The sequence below is a fragment of the Microcaecilia unicolor genome, chromosome 4 (genome assembly GCF_901765095.1).
Source record: "Microcaecilia unicolor chromosome 4, aMicUni1.1, whole genome shotgun sequence".
NCBI lineage: Eukaryota > Metazoa > Chordata > Amphibia > Gymnophiona > Siphonopidae > Microcaecilia > Microcaecilia unicolor.
Window position 1 is genome coordinate 320,088,235 of NC_044034.1, and position 17,558 is coordinate 320,105,792.

Genomic DNA, 17,558 nt, shown 5'->3' on the forward strand with positions numbered 1-17,558 from the left:
ATACCCGAAGTCATGGCGAACCAGCAGTAAGTAAAAGCAGCAGGCAGGCTCGCCTCCTCATTGCTTCCCTTCCCTCTCAGCGCGTCCCGCCCTCGCGGAAAAGAAGTTACATCAGAGGAAGGTGGGACATGCTGAGAGGGAAGGGAAGCGATGAGAAGACGAGCCTGCCTGCTGCTTTTACTGCGGGTTCGCCGCGACTTTGGGTAAAGATTTCAAAACAGGTAGAATGGGTGCACAAACAGAAGAGAGCGGGCAGGTAAGCCGGACTTCCAAAAAAAGCACTGGGCGGAGTTGAGGCACGCCGTAAGGGGCCCCTTTGAGCGCAAGGCCCTATGCGGTCGCAACGCTCGCCTCGGCCTAAGACCGGCCCTGGCCACCCCCTCCCCTCCCAAATTTGGGGGAAAAATGTGCGTCTTATAGTCTGCAAAATACGGTAAATGGAAGGGCATTTGCCATTTCCCTGATAGCATCAGTGAAGTCCTCAAGGACTTTCTCCTTTCATGGGGAGGAGTGGGTCCTGATGGCAATAGAGGTAGATTTAGGGCAGGGAAATAAGTTAGGAGCTTAGTACTGATTTTCAGCATTAGGTTCATAAATCTAGGCAAATGAATGGCAGTAATAAATTTATAAGCATAATTTTTAAGCCCCGGGCCAAAAGTAAGATGGCTTTAGAAATGTTAAATAGTAGTAGTAGTAGTAGTAGTAGTATTTGTAGCTAAAAATTAAGGCTTAGAAGTTTGACTGAAAAATATGGCACAAACGTAGGAGCCTTACTTAGGAGCATACAATTAGAAACTTAGATGTTTTTGAATATTGGGCCCCCAAATTCTTCCCCTCAAACCCATCCCTGACCCTTTTTGTACAAATATGGGCTCCCTACCTCACAATCCCTTGTTTGAATTGTACAGCGCTGCGTAACCCTGGTAGCACTTTAGAAATGTTAAATAGTAGTAGTAGTAGTACAGATTTTGATTTCCACCAGTCCCCCAAACTCCAGCCCCCTCATCTATTCCTAAAACTTACTGCAAGATCCTTGAGCTCTAATTAATTGGGGGGGGGGGGTCAAAAGCTTTGTTATTGGCAAATAGCACATGTTAACTGGCAAATTATCATGCACTATTGCTATAAAATAGCATAGTAACTAGAACTGTAACTATCTGAGACAATGGAGGGTCAAATGACTTGCCCAAGATCACAAAGAATCATGAGTTTAATCCTGGCATCCTTGGTTCTCATCCTACTGCTCTAACCTCTAGGCCACACCTCAGTTCCCAACAGATGAAAACAGAAGGGCATAGTAAAAAAAATAAATCCAAAAATCACTTTTGATTATGTAAAGTACTCTATTTAAAAAAGGGTAATTTTGCTTCATTTTATTTTTAACATAAGGGAAAGGGAAATGGGACTTGATATACTGCCTTTCTGAGGTTTTTTGCAACTACATTCAAAGTGGTTTACATATATTCAGGTACTTATTTTGTACCAGGGGCAATGGAGGGTTAAGTGACTTGCCCAGAGTCACAAGGAGCTGCAGTAGGAATTGAACTCAGTTCCCCAGGATCAAAGTCCACTGCACTAACCACTAGGCTACTCCTCTACAATTAAGGATGAAAAATCACTTAATGAGAAAAGTCTCAGGGGATAGCATCAGACTCTGATTAACATTTGGCATGCTTAATCAATTCTGTCACATGTCAACTGTGAGATCCGTTTCCTTTTTAAATAAATCTAACTTTTATTATAACATTGGTTCACATAACAAGCAAATAATGAATTCTTACTGAATAAGTAATACTGTGTCGTAGTTTCTGGCTAAAGCAATGTTTTTTGATACCCAGTCTAGAAAAGCATCTAATTGCTTTATAGGATCCGCTATGGTCACTGGGATTTTATTCTCATTTGTCCAGATCTCCACTTCAGTCAGCAAGATGACTATATTAAATGGACTAAACCTCTGAAAATAAAACAGATATAACAATATATTTAAATAAATTTTCTATGATTACTGACTCCAGTTTCTGCTTGTTGGCCAGTCATACTAGAGATGCTACAGAGACAGGATGCACATCTACAAGGTACAGGCCAAGGCTTAATGGCATGGCTAATCAGGAGTGGGAAAAGGGTTAAAATGGGATAAAAGGTCAGACAGTTGTTGGCCAGATTCTTAAAATGCAGTAGCACTAGGAGAAATCAGTTACAATTGAGCTGAGCTTATACTCAAAGCGTAAATGGGATGTAAAAAGTAGTTTCCAATGCAGAAATAATCAAGTTACTAACCTGAAGCAAGTGTTGCTTGTTTTCTGTGAACAGCAGGTTATTTCCCTATAGATGGGTGATGTCATCTGATGGAGCCCAGATAAGGAAAACATTTCACCAGCTTACTTATTCCAGAAGCTTTTGAAAAGCCTACCATGCATGCAGGTCACTACCTGTTTGTCGCTGTTGCAAGGAGATCATTTCAGTCTTTATTAAAGTTTAGAGTATAATACAGCTCATAGGGATTTGTAAGTATGTAAGGACTTATATCTTGTTATCCATGGAGAAAGCGAAGATACATACCCTGTAGCAGGTTTTCTCCGAGGACAGCAGGCTGATTGTTCTCACATTTGGGTCGACGTCCACGGCGGCCCCAGGAATGGCAAGTTTTCAAAGCAAAAATCAACAAAGTTTTACCAGAGCCTTCTGGCGCGCGGGGCGCGTGCATCACGCATGCGCGGCCGTCTTCCTGCCCATCGCGTGAGTCTCCGAGCTTAGTTATATCCAAAGCAAGAAACAACAAGAACAACAACTCCAAAGGGGAAGAGGGCGGGTTTGTGAGAACAATCAGCCTGCTGTCCTTGGACAATACCTGCTACAAGTATGTATCTTCGCTTTCTCCGAGGACAAGCAGGCTGCTTGTTCTCACACTTGGGGTATCCCTAGCACCCAGGCTCACTCAAAACAAAAAAGAAAGGTCAATTGGGCCTCGCAACAGTGAGGACATAAGGATTGACCTAAAAACCAGAACATCTAACTGAGAGTGCAGCCTGGAACAGAATAAAAATGGGCCTAGGGGGGTGGAGTTGAATTCTAAACTCCGAACAGATTCTGCAGCACCAACTGCCCAAACCGACTGTTGCGTCAGGTATCCTGCTGAAGGCAGTAGTGTAGGGTTACCATATGGCTCCAGAAAAAGGAGGACGGATTGAGCCAGCCGGGTTTTACTTCCATTGCTTTCAATGGAAAGCAATTGCTTTCAATGGAAGTAATTGAGCCAGCCGGGTTTTACTTCCGTTGCATTCAATGGAAAGCAATGGAAGTAAAACCCGGCTGGCTCAATCCGTCCACCAAACAGATTCTGCATCACCAACAGCCCAAACCGACTGTCGCTTCTGGTATCCTGCTGAAGGCAGTAGTGAGATGTGAATGTGTGGATTGATGACCACGTCACAGCCTTGCAAATCTCTTCTATAGTGGCTGACTTCAAGTGAGCCATCGACGCCGCCATGGCTCTAACACTATGAGCCGTGACATGACCCTCAAGAGTCAGCCCAGCTTGGGCGTAAGCAGTGGCGTAGGAAGGGCAGTGGGGGAGGTACACCCCGGGTGTCAGCGGGTGGGGGAGTGCTCCGGACAGCCCTCGTCTCCTGCCTTACCCTTCGTTTTTTTTTAAATCCATTGCAGCGACGCAGGCAGCGCTTCGCGTCTGCCCTGTGTGTGCTGTGAACAGAGAAAATCACCTTGCTGGCGTCGGGCCTTCCCTCGTTGTGTCCTGCCCTCTTCTGAGGTAACTTCCTATTTCCTCGAGGGCGGGACACAACGAGGGAAGGCCCGACGCCAGCGAGGTGATTTTCTCTCTACACAGCACACGGAGGGCAGACGCGAAGTGCTGCCTGCGTCGCTGCAATGGATTAAAAAAAAAACGAAGGGTGATGGCAGGAGACGAGGGCTCTGTCGGCTCTCCATGAGGGGGGACGGGACCGGGTCGGGGTCAGATGGGAGAGGGGGAGCTCAGAGGGGAGAAGGGGTGGGGGTGCTCTGAGGGGAGAAGGGGAGTGCTCAGATGGGAGAAGGGGTGGGGGTGTTCAGAGGGGAGAAGGGGATTGGGGAGGGTGGGGGAGCACAGATGGGTGCTCAGAGGGGAGAAGGAGATTGAGGAGGGTGGGGGAGCCCAGATGGGTGCTCAGAGGGGAGAAGGGGATTGGAAAGGGATGGGGGAGCCCAGAGGGGTGTTCAGAGGGGAGAAGGGGATTGGGGAGGGTGGGGGAGCCCAGAGGGGAGAAGGGGATTGGGGAGGGAGGGTGGGGGAGCCCAGAGGCATGCTCAGATGGGTGCTCAGAGGGGAGAATGGGATTGGGAAGGGGTGGGGGAGCTCAGAGGGGAGTGCTCAGATGGGAGAAGGGGTCTGAAGCTGGAACTGGGGTCTGACAAGGGGCAAGAGGGAAATGGGTCCATGCCTGGGGCAGGTGGGAGAATGGGTCTGGGGCTGAAAAGGGGGGATGCAATGCATGTGGTGGATGAAGGGGGCTGGAACTGGGGGCTGAAGTGGCTGGGGGCTGAAGCTTGGGACTAATGGAAGAAAAGGGCTGGGGACTGGTGGGATAGTGGGGCTGAAAAGGGGGGCAGGTGGGAGATGTGGGCTGGGGCTGGAACTAGGGGCAGGTGGAATAAGGGGGCTGGAACTGGGGCTGAAAAGAGGGGGCAGAGAGAGAGGGGACAGACCCTGGATGGAAGGGGGGAGTGTGAGGGAGGGCAGACCTTGGATGGATGGATGGGAGACCCTGGATGGATGGGAGAGGGAGGGCAGATGGATTGAAGGGGCAGATGGTGGGTGGAAGGGGGAGAGAGAAAGAGGGCAGATGTGGATGGAAGGGAGAGAGAGAGGGCAGATGTTGATGGAAGGGGGAGAGAGATGGCAGACTGGGGCAGATGGTGGATGGAAGGGGCAGAAATAGAGGGCAGACAGTGGATGGAAGGGAGAGAGAGGGCAGACAGTGGATGGAAGGGGCAGAGAGAGAGAGAGAGCGAAGACAGATGTTGGATGGAAGGAAGACTGAAAAGAAGATGAGGAAAGCAGAAACCAGAGACAACAAACTGTAAATAAAATACATATTTTTTAATTTTTTGCTTTAACATGTAAATAAGGTAATCTTTTTATTTGACTAATTTTAATACATTTTGACAACTTTCAGAGAACAAAACCCCCTTCCTCAGGTCAGGATAGGATACTGTAACAGCACTATACTGTATTGACCTGAGGAAGGAGATTTTGGCCTCTGGAAGCTAAATGTATTAGTCCAATAAAATGGTATTTTATTTTCTGTATTTGTTTTATTTCTATTTGTTAATTTGTAAAGTGGTGATTGGTATGTGTTAGTTTTTTTCAAATTTACATCTGCTGTCTTTATATTTTGCACAGTACTAGGGGACATTTTCTGTTTCTGTGGTGTTGTATTGTATGCAGAGTCTAGTATCTTGGGGGTTCAGTTTAATTTTTGTCTAAATAGAAAGTTTATTATTACTTTTTCTATAGTGGATTAGGGTGTATCTGTGTTTGTGAAAAAGACATGGCTTTCGGTTGGCATTGACTGTGCAGGATCGACGATCTATACTAATCTGTCTGTTTTCGTTTTACAATAGGTGAATTGATGTTCTAGTGTTCACTGTAGTGTTTAAGATGCTTTCCTTTTCCTTGTGTGACTCGTACAAATTACTGCTTATGGTATGGTATAATTGCTCTATATATAGGTCCTGAGTGTTTTGTATTCTCGGTATGCCTAGTACTGGATTTGGGGTGGGGGTGTTAAAAAATGACCCGCCCTGGGTGTCAACTACCCTAGCTACGCCAGTGGTACAGTGATAAAGTATGAATAATGGAAGACCTTATGGAATGAAATGGATTGAAAACAAAAAATAAAAAATAAATTAATACGACGGTGAATATGAGTTATGTGTATGAATAATGAAACCGATGGTGCTGCAATCCAGAGAAACTATATGCCAATGTGTGACTATGTAGTTGATCTCCCTCAGTCGGTTCGACAAAATACAGCTGTGTAGTATAAACTGAAATACGAGTAAAAAATTCAGGATAGTTCACTGTGTATGAATGCAAAAACAACAAACAAAAAGCTATTTGACATGAAAGATGTCTTGTAACCAGTGACAATGTATAGAATGCACTGTGAAAATCAATTAAGAAGTGGTGCAAGTGAAGAATACTGAGTGGGTCACTGCATGTATTTGCCAAAAAACAAAGAACTATTGGACATAAAAGATGTAATTGAAGAGACTGCCTACCACTGCGACAAAGGAAATGCAAGTGCTAGTGAATCAGTTTGGTGTATGCAAATAATGAAGTAACATATGGGCCCTTTTACAAAGGCGTGCTGAAAAATGGCCTGTGGTAGTATAGATGCGTGTTTTGGGCGCACGCAGAATCATTTTTGAGCGCACCAGTAAAAAATGCCTTTTTTAAAATTTTTGCCAAAAATGGACGTGCAGCAAAATGAAAATTGCCGCATGTCCATTTTGGGTCTGAGACCTTACCGCCAGCCACTGACTTAGTGGTAAGGTCTCACATAGTAACTGGGCGGTAATGGTCTACACACGTAAAATGCTGATTACCGCCCATGCGACAGAAAATAAAAATATTTTCCAGCATGCGTAGTGGACGCTCATCAAAACTGAAATTACCACAAGGGCCACACAGTAGCTGTGCAGTAACTCAAAATTGACATGTGTTGGGCGCGCATAGGCGCCTATGCTGCTTAGAAAAAGGCCCCATAAAGCACTGCAAAAAGGAAAGAAAAGAGGAAACAAAGCGCATGTGGGCTGAAAAGAGGAAACGGAGTGCATGTGGGCTGAAACACGAATTAACAATGAAGATTATCTTATGGGGACAACTTATCTTGTATTGATATATATGTATATTGTGATAAGCACAGGACTGCCCTACCCTGAGGAGGCCGCCAGAGGGTGCTGTCCTAGGGAAAAGACTGAAAAATGCCCTGATCTGGTCACTAGAGGGAGCCAAAAGGGGTACGCCGGTGGAATGACCTGAGGGACAGTTAGGGGGTGCTCCTAGTATAGGACCTACCCTGCCTTGAAGAGGCTGTCAGGATGGCTGCATGTCAGGATTGATGAAACCAGCTTCTGACTTCTGAGAACTCCCCCCTCCCTCAGGAATCACTAAGGATGGCAAATGGACCAAATGGTTCTCAGCTGCCTGCTAGCCCTGTGTTTTCTTAATTACTCCTGATTAACATACCTTTTGTACTATCTGGGAGCAGGGCTTGAGAACAATCAAAGCCAGACAGATAGGCTCCAGAACTAGGGACTTCAAAGAGGAAAATCTGTGAAAATGGTCACCTTCCTGACTTCAGGAAAGGAAACTGGAGTTTGTAAAGGAAAGAGCTGAAATCAAAGGCTGGGAAGAAAAGGAGTTATTTGATATATGTAAAGCAGAGCACAGGGCTCTGCTCTCACTTCTCTCTCTCTTTCTCTCTGCACACACACATCTCCAGCCACCAGAGCCCCAGCTCTGGCCCCCCTTTCTTCCCCAGCTCTACCCCAAAGCTTTCTCTCCCAGAGCACATGGCTCTGCTTTCTTTCTTTCTCTGCACAACCTCATCCTTGCCTTTCTCTCATTGATTCCCTTCTAAGCCCACATACAGATACAGCATTGGAATATTTACCTGTACTGTGATCCTATATATGCAAATACAATATACTTTCTATATATATCCAAACCCGTGTGGATTGTGTATTCTTTGGGAACCCACTGCCTCTGAGAACTGGGCCGGACTGCCTCTACGAACCCACTGCCTCTGTGAACTGGACCCGGGACCATCCCTAGACAACTAATGCTGACAGAGGCCACCAGGGGGAGCTCTCGGAAGAGAAGGTTCTGGAGTCTGGAAAGAGAGTGGTGACCTATTCTCAGTCCTATAAAGAGCACTTCCAGAAGGAGCTGAGGAGAGAGGAAGACAGGAACCTGAACAGGAGACCTTCAGGAGGAGCTGAAGAGACGTGCTGGTGCTGATGCTTGTCAAGGGACCTCCAAGAAGCCAGAAGTGAAGGGAGCCTGCAGAGAAGGAAAAGGGACCTCCATAAAGCACAAGAAAGAAGGTACTTACCTTGATATGATGCTAAGGAAGCCAATAACTGTTGTAAAAGCCAATGTGAATGGAAAATTGGGCCAGATGGAACTGAGTACTATTTGAACAGGACCAACAGCCGTGGGGTGGAGGACAGGACTGTTAAATTAGAGTGAGAATTAAAAGTCCTGTCCAGGGGAGGAGGCTGTTTTAAACTGAGGCCCAGATCTCCCAAAATAAGTGGGCTCAGTTGAGAAGAAACAGGATGAACTGTTTGTGGAAAGAAGAAGTTCCCCACAGAGTGGATCATGGATGCTAATGGAGTGGATTTGCATCTGGTGTGATTAATTTACATATCTGTTAAAGCCGAGAAACCAGTATTGTATTCCCAAGGAAGGTGACAGGGGGCGCATCAGATTCATTTTTCAGCGCGCCTGTAAAAAAGGCCTTTTTAAAAAGTTTTGCCAAATATGGACATGCGGCAAAATAAAAATTGGCGTGCATCCATTTTGGGTCAGAGACCTTACCACCAGCCATTGAACTGGCAATAAGGTCTCATGTGTTAACCGTGCGGTAATCGTCTACGTGCGTAGAATGACAATTACCGTCCGGCTTCTGCTACGTGCCAGAAAATAAAATTTATTTTCCGGTGCAGGTAGTGGACACATGTCAAAAATGAAATTACCTCAAGGGCCATGTGGTAGCCAGGCAGTAACTCCAAACTGACGCATGTTGGGCATGCATAGGCGCCTACACAACTTAGTAAAAGGGCTCCTTAGAGCCTTACATACAGGAAATACCATTAATGAAAGGAAAATATGGAAGGCAGGTAAAATACCATTAGTGAGAGGAAAATATGGATGGCAGAAGTGATGCCAAAAGGTGGTAAAAAAAAGTGCTGTAAATCTTACCTTTAGAAAGACCATTGATGAAAAGAAGTATGGCATGTAAAATGGAACTCTATTGCTGAAAAAGTTGCATTTTATTGCTGAAAAAGTTGCTGCATTCTGAAAAGAGTTTTTAAAGAAGTAAAAAGGCGCCAAAACTGAGCGCATGTGCATCAGTTGATGGACGGAAAAAGGGCACGGAAGTGAAAAGTAAACTGCACAGAAGTGGGAGAAAACACTGAGGGTAGAACATACTGGTACATGCTAAAAAAGATGAAAAAATTTAGAAGGAAATGTAAAAATATAAAAGATATTCAGACGATTATGTACAGTATATTAAGCATACACCGTAGAACCAGTAAAAAAAAAAAAAAGGAAGGTAGAAAACGCAAAGTGCTGTGCAAAATTGATATACCACTGCTTGTGTGTCACCTGGGCCACGTATTCTGGTCATGCCTGAGTGTATGCCAATTTTGGAGACAGCTTTGTGTATGTGTCACAATTTTGACATCTACATTGGTCACCCAGGCCTCTTTTATTGTTTGACACATTCTATTTCCGAGGATGAGTGCCGGCTGGGATGAAAGACTCTCAAGCGAGAAGTTATTGTGGGGAAGAAGACAATACTAGAAGTGTGGCTTTCTCCGGCCCCTCCAACTGTCCAGCATTGGAGAGTGTCCATGATTACTTTGAGTGCACTCAAATGTAATGATAGTGGAGACTTGGCTCCTGAGCGAGGTGATAAATACCAATTCCCTTTTGGGATACTGTGACATCACTGGCCAGAAGCAGAATACTGAATGGCTATATCACCATACAGTATTGTGATAAAGGGTTTATTGTGGTGGTGGTATTGGGGAGAAAATACTGTTCTTTTGACAATATATGGTTGTTGTCGATATTTTGTGTTCTCAAAATTGTCTTGTGTTCCAACAATAAACAATTTTTTTTTAAATAGCATTGTGTGATAAGTGCCTGAGGTATAACTAAAAGAGCTACAGGGCACATGACAATGAAATAAAAGACAATGCAAAACGTCGCCACAGGAGGGCAAGCAGTGTAGTAAAATGAATGCAATGGAATAAATCACTGTAAAAACAGTCGTTTCTATTAAATGTATATGTGTTATGAAGGTAAAAATAATGTAAATACATCTTTTATGAGTGAATTATAAAGTGATAAAATGTGAAAGACCACCAAATAAAATTGGTGAATGTCACACAAAGCTATCGATGTTAAAAAAAAACAGACGAGCATCTTAAAAAGCAAATGACATATTGATGAACAATGATAATACTCATAATGTTACTAAATGTGCATAATTATGAGAATAAAATAAAGAATTCTGTGTAAAATGGATTAATGTATGTAACAAAAAAGACGTTTTTGAAGCCTGTGAATGTCAGTGTTGGTGAAAATTAATGTTGAAGTAAAGCAAAGATACTTACCTCTAAGCAGGTATTCTCAGAGGACAGCAGGCTGATTATTCTCACAACTGGGTTGACGTCCACATTGGCCCGGGAACCAGCATTTGCAATAGCAAAAAGAAAAAATGTTTGCCAGAGCCTTCTGGCGCGCGTGCTGCAGCGCACCACACATGCACAGACTGACTTCCTACTTGCCGCACGACCGCGCTCATCAGTTAAGGTCTAAAGCAAAAAGAAACATAACTACTCCAAGGGGAGGTGGGTGGGTTTGTGAGAATAATCAGCCTGCTGTCCTCGGAGAATAGCTGCTACAGGTAAGTATCTTCACTTTCTCCGAGGACAAGCAGGCTCAGTTGTTCTCACAACTGGGGTATCCCTAGCATCCAGGCTCACGCAAAGCAATAGACATTGGACAACTGGAAAACGTAGATTAACCTGAAACTATATACAGCTAGTTGAGAGTGCAGCCTGGAACAGAATAAAACGGGCCTAGGTGGGTGGAGTTGGATTCTAAACCCTAAACAGATTCTGCAGCACGGACAGCCCAGACTGTCGCATCGGGTATCCTGCTCAAGGCAGTAGTGTGATGTGAATATGTGGACTGAAGATCACGTTGCAGCTTTGCAAATCTCTTCAATAGAGGCTGACTTTGTGAGCCACCAACGCAGCCATGGCTCTGACATTATAAGCCTTGCCATGGCCCTCCAGTGTCAGCCCAGCTTGGGCATAAGCAAAGGAAATGCAATCTGCTAGCCAATTGGAGATTGTGTGTTTTCCAATAGCAATTCCCCCCCTGTTGAGATCAAAAGCAACAAATAACTGGGCGGACTGTCTGAAGGGCTTTGTCTGCTCCACGTAAAAGGCCAATGCTCTCTTGTAGTCCAAGATGTGCAAGCCAGGGTGGGCATGAGGACGGGGGAAAAAGATTGGCAAGACAATTGACTGGTTCAGATGGAACTCCGATACCACCTTCAGTAGGAACTTGGGGTGCGTGTGGAGGACTACTCTGTTGTGATGAAACTTAGTATAAGGTGCAACCACTACAAGGGCCTGAAGCTCACTGACCCTACGAGCTGAAATAACAGCCACCATGAAAATTACCTTCCAGGTCAAGTACTTCAGATGGCAGGAATTCAGTGGCTCAAAAGGAGCTTTCATCAGCTGGGTGAGAACGACACTGAGATCCCATGACACTGGCGGAGGTTTGACCAGGGGCTTTGACAAAAGCAAACCTCTCATGACGCGAACAACTAAAGGCTGTCCAGAGATAGGCTTACCCTCTACACGCTGATGATAAGCACTGATTGCACTAAGGTGAACCCTTACTGGGTTGGTCTTGAGACCAGACTCTGATAAGTGTAGAAGGTATTCAAGCAGGGTTAGTGTAGGACAAGATAGAGGATCTATGGCCTTGCTGTCACACCAGACGGTAAACCTCCTCCATTTGAAAGAGTAACTTCTCTTACTGGAATCTTTCCTGGAAGCAAGCAAGACCCGAGAGACACCTTCTGAAAGACCCAAGGAAGCAAATTCTATGCTCTCAACATCCAGGCCGTGAGAGCTGTTGTTACTATATTTGTGGTATAAGTATTCAACATTTAAAAACTGTATTCACCCTGGAGTAAACAGAATTTACACTGTACTACAGGAGATAAACCTTGACTTACAGTGTTAATGTAGCTGACCATCTGCATCAGACTAGTTATCACGGAAGAAGAACTTGAACCCACAGATAAGTACTACAACAAAACACAAGCAGGGTATTTTAGTTCACATTTTCATTTCTATACAATCAAACAAAACCATCCTGCTCAATGTTCAGGGCCAAAGCATTCTATTAGGCAACACAGCTGCCAAAACGTGCCAGGCTACAAGAGACAGCAGAGATGCCCCTACAAGCCCCCACTGCAGTGTTCCTTGCTACAGTAATCACTGACCCTTTATGGGGGAAATTCTATAAGTGGATACTTCTATTTAGGCACCTCAATGATGCACAGTGAGAGCCTATAATGGAACCAGGCTCCAAGATTCCACTATAGCATAATAGTATAACCCAGTATCAGCACACCTAACATTTAAGCACCCGTAGTTACACCACCCATAGACCAATTGTAAGTGTAGGTGCCAAAATGAAGCAATAGCGCATTTAACTTACATTTTCTGTAAGTTATGTAAGTGGGAGCCCCTTTCATGCCTTTCCCATGCTCTGCCCCTGTGTATGCCCCTTAAGTTCTATGCCACTTAGACATGCCCTTACAGAATAGCGCTTAGGGGGAATATTAACGCATATGTGAGTACATGCATGAATCAGTGTCAGTGTTCTGCACATTTATGAGTATAAATGTAAGTGCTTCGTTATAGAATTTCCTCCCAGTCCCCTCTTTCTACATCTTAGTGCAAAAATATAGGCTCATTGACATGCTTATATAATAGAATACTAGTACTTATGTGAGCAAGTGCACATACAGCATTATTCTATAAATGACTTGCGCAACTTGGTTAGTATGTAAATATAAAGAAGGCATTCACAGGGGAGGAGCATGATTGGGACCATCACTTAGATGCATAACTTGGGAATACTGTTTTAAATTACATATGAACATGTTGCATTTAAGTGTGTACCTTTATGCCTGCTAATGACATGGTGTTAATATTCTATAATGGCATCTTGGCACCCAATTGCCATTATAGAATTAGTGCTCAGCGTGCTGCATCTAGGTGCCTAACTTGTGGCACCCAGTTATACAATTATCCCACCTCATGCCTCCTTGTTTTTCCAAAGCGGGTTAGCCATTCCCTGTGTACAGAGTTTGTGAGTCTGCACTCATTCACTGTCCTTGTAATGACTCTGAAGCTCTCCATGTCAAAAAGCTGAAAGAAGAATAGATAGGGCTCCCATAGGGATTAAATGCCCATGCTCGTGAATACATGAAAGAAATGAGTTATAGCAGACAGACCCACAACAGTGCAAGTTCAGGACAGGGGGTGCAGTAACAGGATAACAGCAGTATGGATTACTGGGGTTGTACCAGGCAACAAATTTTGATGCCATCAAGGGCAGCAGCAAAATGCCTTGTATTATCAACAAAATGTTCAAAGTTTAGTTAAGCCAAGTCTTTGATATGATGGCTAATGGGGAATAATTCTCTATTATTGGTTTGTCCCTTGTGAGTGTGTGGTATGTGTGGACTGTTTTAGAAGATACACTTGTATTAGATTTTCTCTTCCTTTATCTCCAGTTTGTGCTGCAATGTCCCCCCACCCCCTTGATATTGACTACCTATAGCTTTATTTGCAAATTTTATAAACTGCTGTGCTACTATTCTATAAAGGCTGTAAATGAAATGTCATAAACAAAACTTGCTAAACCTACTTCAGAAATTATTTTAAATAGGTAGAAAGTAACATCTGTTTTCTAAAAAATACAGCAACATTTGAATGAGCATACTGTAAGTGGCAGTAGTATACCTCACTAGCATTCATCACCCATAAATTACTTTTAATTGATATTGACAGGTGGCTATGCCCACTTACGATCACATCAGCCACTCTTGAGGAACAATCCAGATGACATCCACTCCCCTGCCCCCTATGATGATGTCACTGAATATTAAATCATAGCCCCACCTCAACCTCAACTTTTTTTATGGTATCACAGGAAGTGATTTCATAACTCTGCCCAGACCATGCCCCATTTTCAAGATGGTGGCGAGTTGTGGTTGTAGAAATCAAAGATGGCGGTGCCCATAGATGCACTTCCTGTTTCAAACTACTCACCGCCATGTTGGATAGGTCACATGATGGGATGGGATGTCACATGCCAGACAGCATCCCCTACAGCTTAAAAGGTCTGTGCTCAGCTTAAACTTTCTTTTCACTCTCAGAAGAGTAATATGGAGAATTCTGACTATGGTACATTCATACAATAATATTCCTAACTGCAAATAAGTTGTTTGAATGTTATGTGTGTACACATTATTGGTGAAATGTATAGTACATATTTTGTTATAGGATTTTGTAATTAAAGATTTTGTATGACATTTGGAGCACAAGCGTTAGTTATATTTTTGGATGAAGAGTAATGGAACAGAACAGTGGCTAGCAGGCTTCCAAGATTCATCCTTTGAACTGTAGGCTCTCCTGGAATCAGGGGTGTCCTGAACCATGCGTCCATGGTCCGGCTATTCAGGCACTGTACATGACATAGGCCAGTGGTTCTCAAACTTGGTCCTGGAGGCACCCCAGCCAGTCAGGTGTTTGGGATATCCACAATGAATATTCATGAGAGATATTGCATGCACTGCCTCCACTGCATACAAATCTCTCTAATAAATAATCATTTTGGATATCCCAAAAACCTGACTGGTGGGGTGCCTCCAGGATCAGGTTTGGGAACCAATGCCAAAGGCAATTCATTCAGTGTATTTCTAGTCATGGAGCCAACCATGGCCCAGGTCTGGGATCCTGGAGTAAGCAAGCTTTGCCCTGAAGGATCCTCCCTACTGGTAGGAGATCCACAACACACTTGTTCTCCTGATGAGGAGGAAATATCTCAGCTTGCTCCTTGCCTTGGCCAGAATTCCAATGGTCCAGGGCAAGTCAGAAGCAATACTAGTGGTGGCTAAGTTAACAACAGATGTTGCAAAATCCAAACAATGCTAGTGACAGGTATCACTCCAGGCAGTAATTTCACCTCTCCCCCAGTCTAAAGTTGGATTGTATTTCTGTAGCCAGGGCAACTCTAAAACAATGGGCCTCAGGGATGTCTGGAGGACTTACAAAGTGATGTCCTCCCTATAATCACCAATGCACAGGCATACAGGAACCATCTGGGTTTTCAGATGTCCTTGAATGTTCCCATAGACTGAGGAGACCAGAATGGTCTTAGATAATCCCTGCGTAGGAATTTTGAAATGTCGGACAAGGGCTTCATCTATGAAGTTCCTGCCTGCTCCAGAATCCAGGAAGATCTCAACACTTTTCTCTCCTTGAATTAGATCAAGAACTGCCGGAATTAGAAATAGAATACTAGAAGCCGGAATCCAGTGCCGCACCACCCACCCAGGACTACACTTGAGGATCCTGACTTGTCCTTTTTCCCCACAGTAGAAGCATAAATTCAAGGTCCGATGCCTCTGTTTCTCCTGAACAGAAATAGAGCAATCCACCTGCATGTATTCTTCAAGATCAGCAGTTGGTCCCTCCCTTTGACTAGGAGTATGTGTGTGTGTGGGAGGGGGGGGGGGGTACAAGTAATTAGGCAGCTTTACAGAAATCCTGCCATTCTTGAGTTCACTCCTGGAGTTGGATATCTATTGTATTCCAAGACTGATAAGGTCATACAATGTAGGTGAAGGTGTAGAACTGTATAGCATATATTCCCAAAGTCTGTGTACCCTGCTTTTGCCTGAGAATCTTGGAAGCTGCTGAAGTAACTTTTCCAGGTTCTTTGAAGACCCTCTTGAACTGTCCCAAGAAATTGTGGAGGTCATCGAGCACTGGGTCATTCTGTTCCCTAAGTGGAGATGCCCCTTGCCAGGCCTTGGCTGGCTAGCAGGGAACTAATATAGGTCACCCTGGCCCTATCAGAGGGGAATTCTCTAGCTTGAAGATCAAAAATTATCCAGCACTGGTTAGTAAATCCGCTACAGTCTTAAGGGTTCTCATCGTACCTCGGGGGAGCCACAAAACGAATGTTAGAATTGTGGACGTGGGCACCAAAGCAGGGTCTGAAGAAGAAGAGACCAAGGTCTGGGGTGCTGCAGATATCAGGTGGTCCAAGTGATCAGACAGGGCCTGAACAATCCCTACAAGTTGCTGGAACTGGTCCATGCGAGAAGCTAGGTCCTAAACAGAACTAGACAGCTGCTGCAGCTGAAAAGCCAGTTGCTGAAGCAGACGCAAGGCAGGTGACTTGTCTGAGCTCATGGTCTTCGCAATCTGTCATGGACTCAGCGAAGGTGAGCCCTTGGGCCGCTGCCGGTTTCCAGTTATCAGCAGGTGAAATCACCCAGTCTAGGCTCAGCGCTAGGCCGGCTTGGAATAGAGATAATCAAGGCAGGCTTAGCTGGTTGGAGACAAGGCAGGAAGGGCTGGAGCTTGGAGACAAGGAAGGGCTGGAGCTTGGAGACAAGGCAGGGCTGGAGATGAGGTAGGGCTAGAGTTGGAGACAAGGCAGGGCTGGAACTGGTGACAAGGCAGGGCTGAGGACAAGCAAGGCTATGGCTAGGCAAAGCAAGCAAGATGCAAAGCAGAAAAGGTACCACAGAGGAGAGCCTGGACCTCCCTTAAGTATGCCCAGGCCTGTGAAGTCATTTCTTAGCATCCCTAGTGGATTTCCTGCTTCTGGCCCTTTATTCTGGGGCTGCAGCATGTGTACGTCTAAGGAAGCAGACTGTGTGGTTGCCCTAAACCTGGTGCTCCTCCCAGGAAGAGAAGATGAATGGGCCTCGGCAGTGGCTGTGACATATTAATACTAAAAATCATAAACTAATGCATCATGTGTGTTCTTATGAAACTGTTTAAAAGGTTTGGGGCCTTGTTTTTTTCCCCCATGTGTCAGGATATCTGGTCACAATTGACCTTTGGACAGTGCTGCTGGGGTGTCACAGAGGAGGGGATCTCGTTTGTGCAATCATAGTCCTTATAGAAAAGTTTAACCAGAAACACCCTCTAAACAGGACACTATATCCCAGTGCTTGAGCCAGAAGGAATAGTATGGTGGAAGAGTATAAGATCTGTCTGCACAGGTTGCACATCTTCATGGTTAAACATTGGCACGCTTATTCTCTGTCTCTCCCTGTTAATTTTGGGGCACATGGTGCTCACAGATAGGCAGCTCAGCTCCTTTTAAAGTATCAACTGAAGCGCTGGGGTTTACTAGCCAGCAAACTGATTTTAACACACAGCCGGTCCATTCAAACAGTGCCATCCAGATGTGTCTGGAATGAGCTGTGAAAGGGTGGAGGGGCTGCGGGACTATGTTTCTGCCTTAAATTCAGTGGGGTCAGAACTGTGCACAAAGTTGTTTTTTTGTAACCTGATTCATGTTTTATTCTGTTTTAAAAGCAGGCGAGTGTGTGTGTGTATGTGATTAGGAAATCTGCTGGTCTCTGTGTACGAAAGTTTGCTATCTGACATGCCGCACGGGGAAAGGAGAAAGGAAA

General features: G+C 44.7%; 1 protein-coding gene across 1 annotated transcript in view; it reads right to left on the reverse strand.

Moving 5' to 3' along the window:
• Positions 1 to 17,558, reverse strand: part of LOC115469725 (disintegrin and metalloproteinase domain-containing protein 9-like) — a 247,157-nt gene that overhangs the window by 142,406 nt on the left and 87,193 nt on the right. Inside the window, exons 8-9 of the mRNA XM_030202513.1 lie at positions 12,060 to 12,131; positions 1,782 to 1,954 (exon numbers count right to left, since the gene is read on the reverse strand). Of these exons, the coding sequence (XP_030058373.1) occupies positions 1,782 to 1,954; positions 12,060 to 12,131 (245 nt within the window). The remainder of the gene's footprint in view (positions 1 to 1,781; positions 1,955 to 12,059; positions 12,132 to 17,558) is intronic.